The sequence below is a fragment of the Anopheles moucheti genome, chromosome 3 (genome assembly GCF_943734755.1).
Source record: "Anopheles moucheti chromosome 3, idAnoMoucSN_F20_07, whole genome shotgun sequence".
Taxonomy (NCBI): Eukaryota; Metazoa; Arthropoda; class Insecta; order Diptera; family Culicidae; genus Anopheles; species Anopheles moucheti.
In genome coordinates this window covers 75437907-75457053 of record NC_069141.1, presented here as the reverse complement: position 1 = coordinate 75457053, position 19147 = coordinate 75437907, and the positions used below count along the sequence as shown (strand labels likewise).

At 42.9% G+C, this 19147-nt stretch overlaps 1 protein-coding gene across 1 annotated transcript in view; it reads right to left on the bottom strand.

The window, feature by feature from the left end:
- Window positions 1–19147, bottom strand: part of LOC128303005 (uncharacterized) — a 51462-nt gene that overhangs the window by 15893 nt on the left and 16422 nt on the right. The window contains 2 exon segments of the mRNA XM_053039856.1: window positions 1401–1507; window positions 5187–5362. Coding sequence (XP_052895816.1) covers window positions 1401–1507; window positions 5187–5362 — 283 coding nt within the window.

Genomic DNA, 19147 nt, shown 5'->3' with positions numbered 1-19147 from the left:
GACTGTTGTAGGGTGCTACCGCTAAACTCACTAAGCTAGAAAGTTCTGTTTAGAAGATGCATACAGTTTTTGAATATATATCAAACTCCACATGGGTTTTTGAATTTTGAGGCTCTAACGATAAGTTAAATGATCTCTCAAATTTATTGGAATCTTCAAAAGTTTTATTAATCTTTGAAAAGCTTCACGAAATATTTGCTATCTACGATCGTAAGATATTGATCTTCATCTTTTGAAATTCTCGAACCTTTTGAGAGGTGACTTCTGACTTCAGATTATCCTTCACTGACGAATCATGTGAATAAGTCTCATCAAATGATCCTTTAAGTACAATACCAGACAGGAACAATTCCAAATCTCATTTGGGTCGTTTTATTCCAATAACAAGACCGATTTTAACAGCCATGAATGTATAAAAGTCAAAGAATCCTTTTAATATACAGTTAAAGACCTCCTCAGGAATGATGAATTAAAGCTTAAATTGCTCAAAATCCCTCTATTCTCAACAAACAAATCAACGAACCTCCTCAAGCTAAAGTGTCCTAAAGTTGTCCTAACATTGCAACGGCACATATTCTAACCGAAAAGCATTACGTAAAAACAAGGTGAAATGATGCGAGTAATTGGGTTTTTATTTCCGTACATGTAATGCTGTAAGCTTATTGATTTATGCAGCAGGTAATGCTACCTTTGCTAAGGAGCATAACTGTACCGGCACACGGCTGTACATGCCACCCGCTTTATCGCTGGTACGATTGTACGATTTGAAAACTTTCCGTCCGTCCGTCCGTCCGTCGGATGGATCGAGAAGGCCAAAGTGAATTATTTAATGATGAAGCTAAAACGGTAAACATGTCTTTCCGAAGGGCATCTTTTGCACGCTGCCAGTCTTCATAAATGTAATGCCGGGACCAACCGGGGAGTCCCCCGCCAAACAGTGACAGTGGTTTCGGGACCGTGCTCGGGCATTTTGGGAAGATGATTGAGTTCCGCATTTATAATGCAAAAGCGCAAAGACGGGGCCGGCGGATTCACACATTGCACACATGGACGGAGAAACGGAGGCTTTCGGCGGCACTCCGAGGCGGCCGAAATTGTCGTAGTTTCGTTTTGCGCTATCCAGCCCGGCAGAAGTTATGTGTGTTCTATTTTCGTGGGAGATCTCGATGGCGGGAAGGAATCGAAGGGGGCGGGACATGTGGACATGGTCGATTTGCGCTGCAGCGTGTGTTGCTGGATGGACGATAAAGTTTTATTTCTCGGTGGGATATGCCTCGGACTAAAAAATTTCATCAAACCAAATCAGCACAGCACGAACGGGGCGGCCACGTGTGCTCGGAATCGATCGCACTGGGTTCTGGGTTTCGATGTTGTTTCGTTCCTGCGGATGATATACGTACCTCGTAGAACCTGCGAGCAGACGTCGCACGGTGTGATCTTTTTGTAGGTGTACTCCTGCAGATTGTGATTATCGGTGCCATCGAAGCGGATTTGTGCTCCATTACCGCTCTTCCTGTAAGGATTTGTAGTAAAGATCGATATTAGTGGGACCGTTGCGGAATTGGAAGGACCGTTTCCACTATGGAAACCATACGTTCGCATACGTGCAAGTAGACATTCAGCGCAAAAGAAAAGGCTTATTGTGTAAGATATGTGGGCCTGCGCGACCAAAACGGGGGGTTGTTCACACGGACCGTTTTTCAAGGGCGGTAATGATTTGGTTGATGTACTGTAAATCCATCGGCATTCACTACAACACGCTGCGGTCGCATGTTGCTACTCGATTATGCACTGCCAACGATGGGAAATTCAATTCTTTACAATGGCAAGGGAATAGTTTGCGAATTGCCACAAAGCAAAACAGTATTTGCACAATATTTCTAGCTTTCTTTATTTGCTGTGGTAAAATGTATATAAAACTACGAGCTCAGTCACAGTTTCAGTTAACCATCCACAAGAAAACCGCAGTAAAACTGCTCGAACAGATACAGATTAACGTTAGACAGCGGTACAGCGATACGGTTGGTTTTAAGAAGCGGGTTTTGTTCAGCGAAACGAAAGAATAGAGTTTTCCAGCGTGGAAAGGAACTGTGTTAGCCACACTAATGGTTGGATGTTGCCTTACATTATTATTGCTATGCAAACTATAAGCGAAATTAAACGTAAGCCAAAACAAGAACAAAACAAAAAAATCCAGAACAGCTTGTATTGAGCGCAAAACTGTGCGAAACTAATCTATCGCTTTCGACCAAACACAATGGTTTGTCACATCTAGAACGGAAGATACGGCGATACTAGGAACTGATTTTACCTAATTCGTCCGAAACGTTTTACGGTTCCGAGGGTACTATTGACCGAAACTAGCTAGCATAGTGGGGGAATTATTGCTAGAAACACGTTACTATTAACGAGTTCGAGCTAAATAAGGGTAGCGCACTGACGTTTGGTACTGTGCAGATGGCAAATATGGTTATGTATACACCAAAACAGAACACTATAACGTATTCAACTCTTATAGGTGGTTATATATGTGGTAATAAGTTATATATATATATAAAATTTTTAAAAATATATAATTTGTTGGGTTTACATATGGATCACACACTACGACAGCAAATGCATTATATATATATATATATAGATATATAGGTATAGATATGTTTATACAACACACGATATTTCGATATTATTTGCTTGATATTCCGTATAAATGTTGTTACCTCATAGTCAACACCGTTGACACTGCGTGGTACATTTGATTGGATTTGGTACTAATTGTGTTTACCGAATTTGGCAAAAGTAATAGGAAGGCAATAAAGAAATCAAATGAAAGTTTTCGTTAACAAACAGATTGATATTACACGGTAATATACACACGTACACACACGTATGGTGTGTCAGTTATAATTGCGTGTTCTAGAACAGACAGGACAGTGCCTATACTGGAAGAGAAAGAGGTGGGGGGGGGGGGGCTAAGGAGGGAAGGGGGTGGTGGTGGGGGGGGTATAGTTTCGAAAAGTTTTTTTTTGGTAGAAGTTTTGACGAAAAGGAAATGGAACCCGGGGGGGTTTATTGAATGCGACCGTATTACAGAGCTTAATCTTTCGCTAATGTGTTCGTTCACTTTCGATAATCTTTAATCTGTAGTCGTTGTAGTAATACGAGTTATATAACAAATTTACTCTTATTGGGAAGTTTTTGATCTAAATTATTATTTTTTTGTTGTGATCGAGGTCACTCGTGGTGACAAAAATGCTAATCTCTACCCAATTGATTCCACCGTAATTACACTCGGATTTGTTTTTCAAGCTGACTATAAATGTCCGATAAAAACATTTATCAAAAAGACTCCTTTAGTCGGACTAAATAAATAATTCGTTAACTTCTTGAAAGGCAATTTCCTTCACCCATCGTGGCTCCTTTTTCCTGCCAACCTGCTAATTGGCGGACACAATAAAATCCACACGGTTAAAGTTAGATTAAATGACTTTAAATTAACTTAACTTAATTCTTTAACTATAACGTAAACTTTAAATTAAATGAGTACTTTTTTCTAAGTTCTAAGTTGAAGTTTCCTGCCATTGTACGTAGGATGTTTTGATAATATTATAAATTAATCATTTTTAAACGTTTTAAATAACAATTCTTGTTCATTCTTGAATCAACTTTTTGCAATGAAGTGTGATTTTTCATGAGAAAACGGCAAGTACGATGACAGCAATATTTCTTTTCAAAAAACAAAAAAGTTGATACGTTATTTTACTTTAAAAACATTTTTTTAGACAATTGCTTTGGGTGTTTTATGATCGCCTACTGGGTAAGTGCTTGTGGTCGGTCGGTAACTTTTTAACAGCCCTTTTATGTAATGAGCTTTTGCTAAAGTTTACGAAAAAAAACCAATATTTTTTTGATCAAAAAAAGTAAATCCAAACTCCCCCATTTTATGCAGCACACCATTAGCCATCGTTTGCAAATAATTCGCTCAATAATGGTTGCCTTATGGCACGTAACAATAGAAACAGTAAGTCATTGCATCCAAATTGAGACAAGCGCGGTGATCACGCAAGACAACGGCAACAGCAACGAAAATAACATGCCAATAGACACCATGTGCTGTGTGTGATCAAAGCGGCAAACAGAAACAGTTAATTCACAGGCAGTTAGCAGTGCGGCAGCAGTGTGGCAGCAAAAGCGAGCGAGATGAAAATGATGCCCCGTGCCCGCTGACACAGATCCTTCAGGATCCTTTGCACAACCATTATATGATGCTGGGCCGCCCGTGAGGGAAGGTTTTTTTTTTTCGTTGCTCCCCCGCCCGATGGTCGAATCGTGCAGGCGGGAAAATAGAAAAGCAAGGTTACACGGCCCCCAAACGCCACGTTATCATCTAGGCGAATGAAGGCGAATGATGATGCCCTGCAGACAGTCGCATTCGTGAAAGGAGATTCGTGTGCCAACTACAACCATTTGCGCCACACGCCCATGAATGGGTGGTGAATGTGGGGAGGGATAGAGGTAGGGAGGGACTCTTTGCCTAATGGATGGTTCCCGGTAATGAACCTGGACCCCGAGAGGCTGCCATGGGAGATTGAATGGTTTTTGTGCGATGGGTTCCGGTCGATGGAAGGAAGAAGGAGCCAAAGAAGGGAAAGAGAGGTTGGGTGGGATGTGTTGGGGTTGAGGTGGATGAAGAGTACTTTTAAAAGCGCGAGCGGCGTTAAGACATTATAAAGGATTGTAAAGAAGAGAAGAGAAAAAAAAACCTTCGAAGGCCCGGAGCTTTTGGACAAGGCGTGAGTAATTCGCGCAGAAGAAAATGGAAAAGTCATCGGTGAAAGTTAAGGGGGTACGAGTGAAAGGAGTATGGAGTTACACCGGGGAAGGAGGAATAAAACGTTAAGCGAACATAAAGCGAGCGATAAATGCGAAGAAAGACTTGAAACTTAAGATATTGCACAGTGTTTAGTTGGGACTATGGGAGGATACACGGGAATAACAATGGAGTATTTTTTGTTTTGGACGGGAAGAGGTGAGTGTCTCAAGCAAGACTGAAAGGATTTTTAAAGTTGGCACTAACAGAGGTAGTTGGAAAAACGGAAGGCGGAAAAACGGAAGGTTATCGGCAAAAACAAAAAAAAAAGGGAAATGAGAGAAAACAGTAAAATTTTTCGCTACCTACGACAAACGCTACGACGAGCGCAGCGAGCGTTTTTTCCACTTACCTATCGTTCGCCGAACCTGCCGGTTTCAGGCTACGGAACGCTTTTAGCCACTTAGTCTTCATTGAGGAAGAGCTAGAAGAAGACATTTTACGTTCACCGCGAGGTGAACCAGGCTCTATTCTACCCAAAAACAACTCTTTCTGTAACGAGAAGTACGCAATTGGTAGAAGAAGGGAAAAGAAGAAAAGAAAAATGGGAAGATAAAAAAGAGAAACAGTGTGTAAAATACGGACAGGTTTCAGCTAATTTAGCCGATGGCTAGGTATAGTGTTTATCGGTGTTAAGTGTTTTTTTTGGTTCGTTTTTTTGGCAACTCCAAAACTATCTAGCAATCCCAATAAATCCCGATCCGTCACTAGCAGGCGTGCCGGTGATCGGTTTTTGGTGGTGTGTGTACGTGTGTGTGTGTGTGTTGGGTAGCTGTGTGTAAGTGTGTTCTTACTATCTATCCATACATTCGGGCTATGCTTCTATGGAAACTCGTTTCATGGTGATTAAATATGTATCCACTAGCTAACAGGAAAGAAAATGCTAATAATCTAGTATGCCATGAACACTATTAGCAGCAGCAGTAGAGCACAAAACCAGAGCAAGTAGTAGTATATGTATATAAAGATGGTAGAAATAAGTAAGGCTAAAATGGGCAGAAGAAAAACAAAACCTACAGTAAGTAAAACACGTTTCAAGACACTTCCAAAAACCTCCGCTAAAGGTGGGCTAAAGCTAACGGCGGATTCACTAGCGTTAAGATAGTACACAATTCTACTCCTAGATGGCGTGGCAACTTGTGGAGTGGCGTGTTTTGATGATGAAGAAGTAGTAGTAGTAGTAGTAGTAGCAGAGGAGAGAAGGAGGCGCTGGGCAATGTTATTGCTAAGAAATGGATTGCATATCCAATCATGTGTTGAAGTGGGCAACCAGAGCATATAAACACACCCGCACACACACCCGCCAACTGACGTTTGCTTTGGTTGGAGAGCAGTTTTAAAACCCCGGGATTGCTTTGGTAAAATCCCAGCCAACTATTATGGTTCCTAGTTTATTCAGGTCAAGAGCTCTGCATCCCGATCTGCTGCAGCTGGTGCAGGTTGTTTCTGCCAGGAGTGCTTGGGCACCACACGACGGTGTTAGGTCGCGCTCGTGTGTGTGTGTGTGTGTGTGTTAGCCAGCCAGTCAGCTTCAACGAGATGCCCTTTTACCGACGGCTTCACCCAACCCAACCGGGATGGTTAGTGATGGGCTTTCATGCGTGATGTTCTTCAAAACGATGAATGCTCTAATAAATCATACGGCGCAACCAGTCGCCAGAAAACACACGGGTGCAATGTCGAGTGCTTTTTTTTCCTCCTCCCTCCCGTCACGGTGGTCCATCTTGTTCTCGGGGTCAACATTTATAAACAAGCACTTGGTGAGCTGTCTCCTTCACTTTCTCCACTAACTCTTCTCCTCCACCCGCCGGCCAACACATTGGACAAATGGCAATAAAAAAGGTGGGATATGAAACTCAAACAAATTTTCACCATTCGCAACCATCCCCCCACATGCAAGGACATGCTCATGTATGTATGTGTGCGTGTGTGCGTGTGTGTGTGCACGACTTTTATCGACTCTAGCGCCTGCGACTGGTTCTCAGGCGGTTATCAAAAGAGAAGTGGCCCGAAAGATATTAACCCCGTGGAAGAATCGCCCGTACCAGAGGCAGCTGGTGGAAAGATGGCGGATGATGGGTGTAATATACCCCACTTGGTCCGACCACCGATGCTATTCACCATACACGGGGACGACCCTTTGAATGGATCGTTGGATCGACCTTGCTGAGGTTGACCGCAAACGAACTGTTTTTTTTTTCTTCATCTATCCTTCTCTTCTTCGTTTCGTTTTGCGCGTTGTCTTCCGCGCCTGAAACCTGCATTCCAGTGCGCCTCATCATGGTCACACACTTTGCCGTGACGTTCTTTGTGCCGCTAACGAACCGACACTACTTATGAGTGTTGCCTAATGCTTCCCAGCTGGTACTGAATTGGTTAGGCATGGGATGCCTCCCACGCACACACACACACACACACACACACACACGGACGCGTTCAAAATGTTTTCATTGGGCAGGTGTTAGAACACACAAAAGCCCTCGAAATCGGAAAAGCCCTCGCCGACATCCGCCATTTCGGAGCTGAAGCTGCCTGTTGCTGCTGCTGATGGTTGGATGCGTTGGGCGGTGGTGTGCGATAGTATGCTAAAGAAAGTGACACTTCTGCTCAAGCAGGAAAGCTTTCCCCAACTAGCCAACCCGATGGAGCGATGGTGCTCGGAAAACTCGAAAGTCATTGTCAGCGCTCGACGAGGGGTTTTTTTTCTTTTGCTTTCGCCGCGTAGAGCGTTGTTAATTATATTGATCCCTCTTGTCACGGCGGGAAAGATTACTTCATGTTCACGCTCGTTCGATGATGCGACAGGCACTCGTGTCTCCGCTCGGTACGCAACCACGTACCACGTGGGAGAGGGTTTGGAAAGATCATTAAACTATTGAGAAAGAGATCAGCGGGATGACAAATAAGGTAGCAAGCGTAACTGACTGGCGGACTGGCGTAGCAGAGTTTTATTCTTGTTATACGCTTATAATCAACTGCACGGGACAAATGATGAGATGGGTGTTCGTTGGGCCCTTTTGTTGAGTGGTTGAGTTACTTCAAACACTAATGGGAAAAGAGACGCTGATGGAAAACAGCAAATGGAAAGAATTTGCTTGATCTATTCCTGTGATAATGTCTCAGCAACTCACATCAATAGCTGAGTGGAGAAGCAGAGAAGTCAGCAAGTAGTAAGTTGGTTCACTAGAAGGTGTAGTGCGAAGTTTATAATATTAGTATCCTTTAAATTTTGTATTAAAAAATAATCAACCACGAGCTATTTAGACATCACGATGATATTATTTCACAGCTCATGATATCTGTTTACTAAAAGATGAGACTGTGGAGACTTCCTTTGTGAGGATTAACACCTCCTGAAGCTGACCTTCAACACAAGCAGGAGCAGAGATTTTTGTACACCTTAAAATTGATGATAAATATGGCTGCAGGATGCAATTTGAATTATGACCCAGTTTAGCAAGGGCAAATTCATTCCATTCACCAAACACACAACCCAACATCTAGACCACTGCAACGCTTCAAACAAGCTTTGGCTTTGGTCGACTAGTGTCCACGTCAAATGGTCAAATGTTGATTTGAAAGGATGGAAAGAAAGAAAACAATCAGCTTGGATGAGAGCTGATTGATGCCGGTAGCAAGTGGAATGCAAAGAGACAAGAGACCACTAACAAGGTGCAAAGTTTAGTTATGTCGACTTTGCAATTTGCTTCACATCAACCCGAGTGGGTTTGATGAAGTATTGCAATCTGTTAGTAAAAGCTCTCTTGTACATCGTTTTTCTGAGATTAAAAATGGTTGTTAAAGATAGCTTTCATCATGATATCATATTAGAGAGTGTCGTAGCATTCCTGGATTAAAATGACCCGGCAGTTAGACCTGATCTAAGCTCTCTAGAAAATGTGTATCGATAAGCTGCTATAATGAGTGGTTCGGCTCAAGCAAAATGGTCTAAACTTAAGGAACAGATTTTTTTCATGAAAATACCACAAAAAGGATTAATGAACCAGATTTTGTAATATATATTTTTGTATTTTCATTAGAACGGCCAGGCCGTGTCGACTTATTTTTTATTATTATTTGACTTTCTTCAGTCTTGTCGTGTAAAGACCGACGCCCCTACCAATACATGATCGAGCCACGTCATTTTATTTATTTTAAATTTAAACATTAATTTAATTTAATCATCTAATTTAAATTTTCCAATTTTTTTTTGATTTTCCAAACTTTAATTGATTTTTCTCTAATTGAGGTTCCGTAAAAATCATCCATTATGCCATTCTGTACGTCCTCTACGAATCTTCTCACAATGATACAGCCCAGTACCTGGGTTATTTGATAGATTGACTCTGAAAGCTTTAGCTTTACAGCTTATGGTATGATTTGTCCCATAACTATGTTATAACTGTAGTTGCGTGAATCACAATGGGTTTCAATAATCGTCTACAGCTTTTGTTGCCTCCTTAAAATTACAAAAAAGGCATTGGATAGAAGATTATAGAAAATAAATTGTAAAAATAAGTCATTAATTTTCATTACCATACCACAAATGTCACAATGTAGTTGTACGAATATACATTTACCATACTGTATATTATGTATTACACCAAGACATTAAGATGTGTTCCAAACCAAAATAAAATCACTAAGTTTAGTGAATCAACGATCAGTTTTGGGCAAGTTTGAAAGGTGTCTTTGAGAAAAGTCCCCACAAAATGGCAAAAAAAACCAACACAAGCCTGGAAAGTAATTCAAAAGAACTCTTACAACTGAACCTGGTGGTTTTTATCAACACCGATTAAAGCTAAGCTGTATTTAGAAAGTGAATACAATCAGCAGCACATATGTGGAACACCTTTCGGGGCATCGGCGTACGGTTTCTTCCCAACCCTATTCACTATTCGCTTCCATTCATGACGATAATGTGCTCAATGCAAGATGTATTGTGCAAACGTTATCCGATTTGTTCCAATCGATTGCTTTATTTCTCGGCTCGTGCAAATATTTATGTTTTGGGTCGAAAAACCCGCCCCCCCAATTAATAACTTAACATTTTCGAGGGGGTTGAAGGGAGTTTGATGATTTGCTGCCCAATGGCGTCGTAATTATATTTTCCACCCTGCAGCGGGTTACTTCGAAGATGCTTTTTAAAAGGCTTCTGGGTTGTGTTTGTTTGTTTTTTTGTTGTTGCTATTTCCGCCAGCTATCTGCCTTTATAATTAGCCATTCATTCAACGCCGGTAGCGGGTATATCCCGCTTGCATATCCCGCAGAATATAACCCAATTACACCGTACTTTATGTTCCCGAAGTCACCGGCTGTCGGTCGGTTCGGGGAGTGTTGCGAAATTTATTTTACACTGGCACCGGCACTGAAATTGACCCAAATTGAACGCTGAAAGTGTTGTCCGGCAGCGTTCCCCGCCGGAGGAAATAATTAATGGAGTCGATGGCTTTGTTTGGCCGTGCCTTGGCATAGGTTGCAAGTTATGATTTGTTTTATTTATCGCTAGATTTATGCAATAATTGGAACTGTTATAGAAACGTTGACGCACGGCTGTTGATTAGGGAAGTAATTCACTTCGTTTGACTTGTTCTTTAAGGTGTTTCTGCGTAATAAAATTGTTTAGAATAATGTAAAATTCAAACAGCGAAGCTCAAACAGCGAACGGTGCTGCAATTTGGTGGATTTGCCATGCAAATACAATCAGTTATTTGTCGATAGATAGAAAAGATAGAATATGTAGCAATTTTGTGTCATATAATAAAACTTGTTGTTGAAGAAAAACTACTGCAAACTCTGCTAAACGTCGTGCTTGAACTTGATGCTACCGTATTAAGAGCTTTTGCGCGCTCGTAGCCGCTGCTTGCCTGATAAGCGATATGTTTGTTATTTTTGAATAACATTACAACATTTGCCTACGGTTAGCACAAAACCTAGCCCAGGGTGGTGAATCATTTTACCAAAAACAAAACGAGTGGAGAAGTACAACGAAAAAAAAAACGCTACTGCTATGGTTGCATCAACAAAATCATCCGCATGTAAAGAATTTTGATTTGGAGCCGTTGTCAAATTGGTTTAAAATGCAAGGGTAAAACAACGGAATCGGAATGGCACAAGCAAATCTCGTAAAGCGTACGAAAAAAAAACAAAGAAACACAAAATAAAACCTTGAGCAGCTGAACCGTGCAACATCGGTTTCAGTGAAACGAGCGAACGAACGAACTTCATAACCAGAATGGAAAGGAAGCAAAAGGCACAAAACTCGGGGAGCAAACACAAAACAAAACAAAACAAAACAGAACAAGAAAGTGGAAAACGAGCGAGCGCGAGAGCGAAAACACGGGAACAGAACTAATGAAAACTAATTTACCAATCCGCAAGTGCTGAAGTGCATCCTGCAATCGTAAGATGCTAGGAGCGTGAAACAATCGCATAGTGCGCGAGAGACGGCTGCAAAAGACAAAGCGGACCCTGCAGCGGGATGAACGGGGGCGCGCGCGTGTATGTCTGTGTGTTATGCCCAGGCAATCGTTAAGGCGATGGCGGCGAACTGCTGTTGCTGCTGACGCCGCGGCCGACGTCAATTGTGGCACCAGGGGCCATCCGGGTCCATTTGCAGCCGTTCGAAACTAAGCTTTCCGAGGGCGGAGGAAGGAGTGCTTTTCCAGTCGGAAAGGCCGGGAAATGTGGCCGACACCCGGCACTGGCAGGGCACAAACCCCCTTTACTGTTGTGGCCGAAAGGTGGGGCGGTAAACGGGTGTGTGGGTGAGTGTTTGTATGTAAGTTTGGCCATCGATTTTCGCCCCAAACAGTCAAACCCACCCACGCGGATGCGTGGGGGAGGGTGAAATGGAGGGTGAGTTTGTGGATGGGTGAAAAGAATAGATAAAGTGTGATTTAGTGCAGATGTACGCGGGCAGCCGTTGGTGTACGGTGGATGGTTCGGGGACTACTGAGTAGATAAAACAAAACACAACAATAGCGTAGCAGAGCAGACGGAAGGCAGCGACAGAGGAGAGAGAGAGAGAGAGAAAGAGTGAGAGAACCGTGCGCCATGTAACGGCGTGAAGAAGAAGGAAGAGTAGAAGAAACACAAACAAACAGATAGAATACAACACAAGACAGCAAAATGGTTAGATGAGAACGGAAAATGGCCACGAGCCACGTGCCTTGCAGGGTTTTTCCCAAATTGAACTGAGCAAGTTAGGACCATTTCTGGGTTCTTATTCGAGTTGAAGTGGAACAGGTACAGGTAGGTTTCACACCTTCTGAAACTTATGCAAACTGAAACGGATTCTGCAAAGAGCTTTCTCAAAATATGTCATGTTGGAAAGCTTTCGAAATTTAATATCTTTCACACCAAAGATCAGTTTTATTAGACATTGAGATCATACACGTGAAGATGTAGATTGTGTAGCTGGGATCTACAATTTTGGAGTTACTCAAGATCAATAGGCAAGCTTAGAGTCATATCTGGCTTCTTTTTAAATTGAACTGCAATGTCCCGAATTAAATTCTTCCGATCCTTCGTACTTATTGGATCATTTCAAGAAGGCAATTGATACTGTTGATATATTCACAATGCTTTCAGTGTGGATGTCAAGAAAGTTTAGACCAGAATCAACTTCCATCCTGGGTGAGTTTGAACAAAATCTTTGCCGGGAAGGAAATTGCTTCGACTATGCCAGATAAAACTGCTCTGTCTATAAGTCAGCACTGATCAAACAGATTAATTACTTATTAGATGAAGGTTTTAATCACATTACTGAGGATCACGATCTTGTAGGTGTCCTAAAAAATAAAACTACATTGGATAACTATTTCAATCACGTTAGTGAATTCTTGGATCATTTTCCTAGATATTACAGGGTTTTCAAGTTTAAATGGCAATTGTCGGATTCATTTCTGGATTCCACTCTTGTGGAACTAGAATGTGTCGACGTAACTTTGGAAGTTACTTTCTGCAATCAATTCAAATTGCCTTTGCTAAAGTCCTAGAAAATTTTGTTTTTTGAACTGAAAACTGTTTTTCAGTTAAGCTCGATTATTCTGTGAAATTAATGCGTCCCAAGCTTAAGGGTTCTTTGAGTGTCCAATCCGATTTATTGATTTCCGTCTCCAGATCAACAAATCTGCTTGAGTAAATGTTTGTCTGTTATACACAATATTTTTGTTTGTGGATGTAAGAGGGCCCAATGTGATTTTAATTGGAGCATTTTCGATTAACATTCACCTCCAATCATATCAATTGATCACCCTTTTTAATAGCCAGATTGCTTATTAAGTAGGAAGAGGATTATAAAGGTCTTTACGATCACTTTAACATCAGCTATTCAAGGTCACTTATCGCAGGTGAATTACTACTTCTTTACGCCTGTGGTTATTTATTGCAGATATCCTGTAGTATAGAGTTCAAGCCACAAAAAAAGCCATACATAAATTCCTATAATGTGGAATAAAGAACGAAAAAATCATCGCAAATAATTGATTTCTTCTTGCTAAAACCTCAGAAAGGTTGCTCAGGTGCTACCTCATCTATCTCTACCTGTTCCAATGCAGCTTAGGAGAAAAGAAACACCAGCACACGGTCCCAACTGTAACAACCCTGTAACTAGCGTCGAAACCGTAAAACAGAAACGAGCATTCGGTTTGGATGCGCCATGCCACGGAAACAATAGAACCGAGGAAACCCACGGTGGGATGGGTTTTTGCGTGCAGCAAGCAGCAAGAAGGCACATCATGATGATGGAAAGAATCGATCGATCGAGTTTTGGGAAGATACAACAAAAACACACACACACACACTCTCACGCTAGCGTTTAGCGTGATGGTGTTGGGGTGGGGGGGTTGATAGAAACAAGAAACTTACAACACGATAACGGATCGCTATCAGGCCCATTTGGACAAGTGAGCTAAACGCAAACTGATACCCGCAAGCGCGACCAACGATCCTGGACTGCCTTTTTTCCCCCGCTTGCTTTGATGCTTTCGGTACGATACGTGTGCGTGTGTGGGTGTGTGTGTGTGCTCATATGTGCGTTGCTTTCGTTAGTGCTGGTTGACAGTGGCCCGGCAATGGACTGCTCCCGGGGCATCATGCGCGCCCGTTTGTTTGCATTGCCGAAAGTCCCGTTGCCGTTGGTTCGATGGTTGGATTTTGTTTAACTTTCTGATTTGGGTTTTTCCGGGCGAAAAGGAAAACGAAAGAAAAAATAAAACGACATGGCCGGTCGCGACCGGTTGTGTGTGCGCATATAGTTTTTCCACCGTTACTATGGGGATTTTAGCGTGTGTGAGTGTATGGCACGCACCGTCCATGGCTTGCTTACAGTCGTAGCCGCTAAATTTTGTCTCTATCGCATGAATTTTTGTCTCCTGATCACCAATTTTTGACAGAAAGCATACATTTTTGTCTCACCTTGTGAAGTACTCCACGTAGAATCAATCGATCAATCGATCAATAAAACATCAAATACAATTAACGTTGACGTTATGTTTAATTCAGCGTAAAATAATTCAATTGAAATTTAAATTGATTCTCACTTGTTAAGTTGAAAACAAAAATGTCTATTTCAGTACCACAAAATTACTGATAAAACTCAATGTTTTTACATAGGTTCATAAAATTATATACTTTATACACAATAAATTTAATGTTATTTATCATTAAAATAAAAAGCAGTATTTTTCGCTCAATATTGTGTACATACACAAAGGTATAAATGACCGAAATTGGTGATCACGAGACAAAAATTGATGCCTACTGTCAAAAATTGGTGACTACGAGACAAAATTTGGGGGCAACGACTGTATTTCCATAGTGAATGCTTATTACAGACAACAAAACTAGTGCAGTAGAGTAAGAAAGCATCAGAAAAAATGAACCTTCTTTTCCACCGGGTAGACAGGAGCTCATTTTCCTCCCACGGGAAATGACGATCGGACAATCGAGCACCGGACAGCTCGCGCCACACACCGTATCCCGTCTGTCTGTCACTGCCGCCAGTTGCTGCTGCCGGCACTATTAGGTTAGGTTGTGTGAGCGTGTGTGTTTGTGTCCCTCCTGTGTAACGTCCGGTTTGGAGTAAAAAGCAGCACCGCTCTCACCCCTCACCAAGAAAGCAACAACGGAAAATAAACAAAAAAACAACTGTTGTGTGTAGTTGGGTTTGGGACGAGACAATAAAACCGTTTCCCCCAAAAATGGATTCGCTCGTGGGAAGGATAATTGATGATATTTCATTACACTCACGCACTTGGCTAGCTTTTTTTTTCTCTCACTCCCTCTCTCTCTCTCTCTCCTTCTTTGGTTCGCTTCTTCGTTACTTTGGCCACGGGTTTCGCCCGTACCTTTCTTTTCCAGCCGGGAGGAAGTATAGTTTTTTTTTTTTTCGTTGTGATTTTTGGTTTGTATCGCTTCTATCTGGGCCGAATCTGGTGGATCTCGCTTCTGGTGGGGAACCGGAACCCCCCGGGAAAGTCCAGGGTGGTGGTGGTGTGTCAGGATAACGGCGCAGCGCCTGGACTCAATCAGCTGGATGCTTTTAGCCAAATCGATCACGCCTGAACCGCCATCGCGATGCGCTGATAAGCGCTATCAGTTGCTTTTCACACACACGCACACACACATACACACATACACAACGAAAAATCTCCACACATCACACACTTTCTTCTCGCTTCGCTTGTTTTTGTTTGTGTGTGTTGTTGTTTTCGCCCAACGCTGTTTGTGGTGGCCTTACGGGATTTGGCCACTCGGGTTGGGTGCAGCTTCGACTATCTCCCCATACACAACACTGTTTTCAGTGTAATCAGAGTGAAAGAGGGGGTGAAGGGAGGGGGAGGCTCCTTTTGCTTGCCGACGTTTGACGTTTTGTTATCACAATGTTTTGGTTTGTTTGTTATTTTAATTTGTTTTTTAATTTGTTGATTTGTTTAGGAAAATATTCGCTTAACTATTCGATTTCGATTTCGTGATCGCATAACAATCGAGTGTTTGGGGGGGCGGAGGGCGAGTATATATTTTGTTGTTGCAGTAAATACCTATCAAACCGTACTTTCATAACTACATACGTGTAACAAGGTTGTGCGGCAGGGGTTTTTTGTTTGTTGTTGTTGTTGTTGTGCACTCTCTCGTGGCAATTGTAACGGCCCCGAAACAAAAAAAATCGTTTCGTTTCAATCGTAGGTGTTTGGGGGGTGACCGCCTTTACGTTGTATAATAATCGTAATCGAACAGCGCTAAACAGTGCGCGACACGAACGCGTCGTCCTTTCCACAATCCTTTCAGTGGGTTGTGTATGTGTACGTGTGTATTTGTGTGGGTGTTTTGTTTTGTTTTGTTTTGTTAGCAGCTTTGGCGACGGTAAACCCGCGTCCGCTAAACAAACCGTCGGGTCAGGGCGGGTCGGCAAAGAGAATAGTCTTCGAATGCAGTAAAATGGTTATTTCCGCACGATTAGCTCATAAACATACACACCGCTACACGCCGCTACACGGTCGCAACACAAACACGGCACTTTCGCACACACACACTGCCGTATACACAAATGAATGCTGTGAGCCCGAATCACACGCGCAACGATATCACAATGATTGTATGTAAACTGGTAACACAATCACACACACTCACACACACACCCACACCCCGTGGTTACGTTACGCGGGCCAGCTATTGGGTGCATTCCGATGCCATCCTCGCCATGCACCGGGGAGCGCAAATGGGTTCGAACCGCCGTGAGTCGGACAAAGTGCACTGTGCCACAATCACTGCCGCCCGATACGCCGAAAACCGGATCCTTCCGGCTCCGATCCGAGCGTGAAAAAACAAATGCACGGAATAACACACATCAACTGACAACTTACGACGCCCGAACGTTGACATATGCGGATGCGAGATTGGTCCGTGCGAAGGACGAAACCCGAAACGGTACCGTGTCGTGTCCGTTACCAAAAAAATCCACCTCGGCTCACTGTCTCTCTCTCTCTCTCTCTCTCTCTCTCTCTCTCTCTCTCTCTGTTTCACGCGGTTCGGTGTTGTTTTGTTATCAGGCGTGAAAAATCATTTGGCCCCGCACAAAACCCGAACGGGGATGTCTTTGTTGGGTGGGCACTGAGTGAGCACTGGGTCTTCCCACGCGCTGGTAACAGGCACCTAGCAACACCATCCGCGGATGCACCGCTTGGGACGCAACAACGGGACCCAACCAACTGACAGCTCTCGGCTAGCGATGCAGGACCCAACGAACGAAAAAAAAAAAGCTGACAGCTTGGGTACGGCGTGTAACGATGTAACCAACAGCCGAAAACTGCTCCGGCACATGGAATATGGCGATATGTTTTCCGTTTTTTCTTCGTTCCTTTCGGGGCGTAATACAGCACAGGCTCCGGAGGCACTTGGCACTTGCAAAATGTCCACACACTCACACTAAGTACGAACAAAAAAAAACAACAACCTCCGGACGAAGAGGCTTCCGGGTCTACTAGGCCTTTGCTTTTATTTCCGGGCAGGAGCTGCTGTCTGGTTCGCGACCTGGTTGCAAATGCCACCGCCACCGGGGTTGACAGACCCGAAGAAAACAACTCGGAACAGGTGATAGACCACCGACCGACGGTGCCCAACTTGGGCAGCAACAGCAGCACCAGCAGCAGCAGCAGCAGTAGAAGCGCTAGAGAGCTTTCGCTCGGCTCGGTCGCTCGTAACTGACCGACGGTATCGGAGTATCGCTTGCGTGTGCCCGTCCCTGTTCGGTCGGTTCCCTTTATTTTTTCGTGCCTCTGTGGTGGTGCAAGCTTTCGCACTCGCCAGCCAGCGAACGTCTTGGTAGTGGTGGTGGGCCGCACATGCGCACCGTTCCACCATTTTCGGCGCTGCTTCCAGCGGCACACCGGGGCCGGGGTGTTGCAAGCAGCATTCCAGCACAGATGCGTGCGCGCGTGTGTGTGTGGGTGTGTTTATGTTTTGCGGGGTTTCGTGGGCCACACGGACACGTTTTCTGAATGAAACATTCCCGCGGCCTCGGCCGCCGCGGTGGTTGTGCAATATTGATAAGTAACGCAAACGGCAGGCGAAACACGAAACACGAAACACGATTGCACCGATCCAATCAACGGAACGGTAGGTACCGGAACAGCAGAACCAGCATCAATGGGTTCTGCCCGCGGTTCTTCGCTTTGTGAGGCGCACGGTGGTCGGAAAAAAAGTTAAACCATCTTCGCCCGGTCGCCGTCGTCGTGTATTCGAACGAAAAGAGATCAATTTTTGGTGGGGCAATTTACTAATGGCAATAGCAGAATCGTTTTGGCACATTACATCTTGCGAAGCGTGTTAACCGCCCCGTGACAGCAGGTTTCACTGTTCGCTGGGCAAGTCGGATGTGCTGGTGTGCCAGGACGGCAAAAAGGCAGCCGTGGTTGAAATGGTTGAAAATTTCCCTACAGACGAACGGTATTGATTTGGGTGGTATGTGGTAATTTAAAACTATCTCTGATTGTATGTAACACTGGGTTCCGTAGCAATAAGAAACTTATGTGAAAAAAATGTTATTGTATTTTAAAACCGGTTTTCGATGGAGGCGCCTGGTCCGATGGAGGCGCGTGATTCGATGGAGACGCCTGGTGTTTCACTTACCGTTGGGAATGTTTAGAATGTTTAAAAATTATCGTATTTTGAAATGAAATTAAGAATCTAACGCTGTTACCAAGAGAAAGGCTTTTTTTGTGTGTTTTTAAGTTGATAAAATTGTTAAAATTCTCGCCAAGTACACCGAGAATGAGGTGCCCTTTCACTATTCGGAGAAGGAAAATACCGTTAAACTAATGGGGTTTATACTTAAGCTTAAGAATAGAATTGATTTAAGCAATACGCCATGTCTTTCTGCATTATTTTTTACGTTTAGTCGAAAAATAACTAACAAAATTATATTTGTTAAATGCATATTAGGCTCTGTTTTTATCTTTCCAATTTACAATTGTTATTAATATTGTTTTTTACAAAGCCTTTAGGTGTTTGTATATCGTTATGTAGAGTGTTCTTCAAACGAAAATTGTTATTATCGTTACGAAAGTAATTCGATATAGATCTATTTAATTAAAGTTGTAAAATAAAAAAGCCATGAGCATCGCGACTAAATGAGACCAATTGAGTATTTGCAATTTAAAAATAATTCTAATTTTAGTAATAAATATAGAATCATTTCTTTTCATTAAACATAATTATTTGAGAAGGACGAAACGTGTGTGCAAGCTATTCATCAAATGGAGCTTTTATTTATGC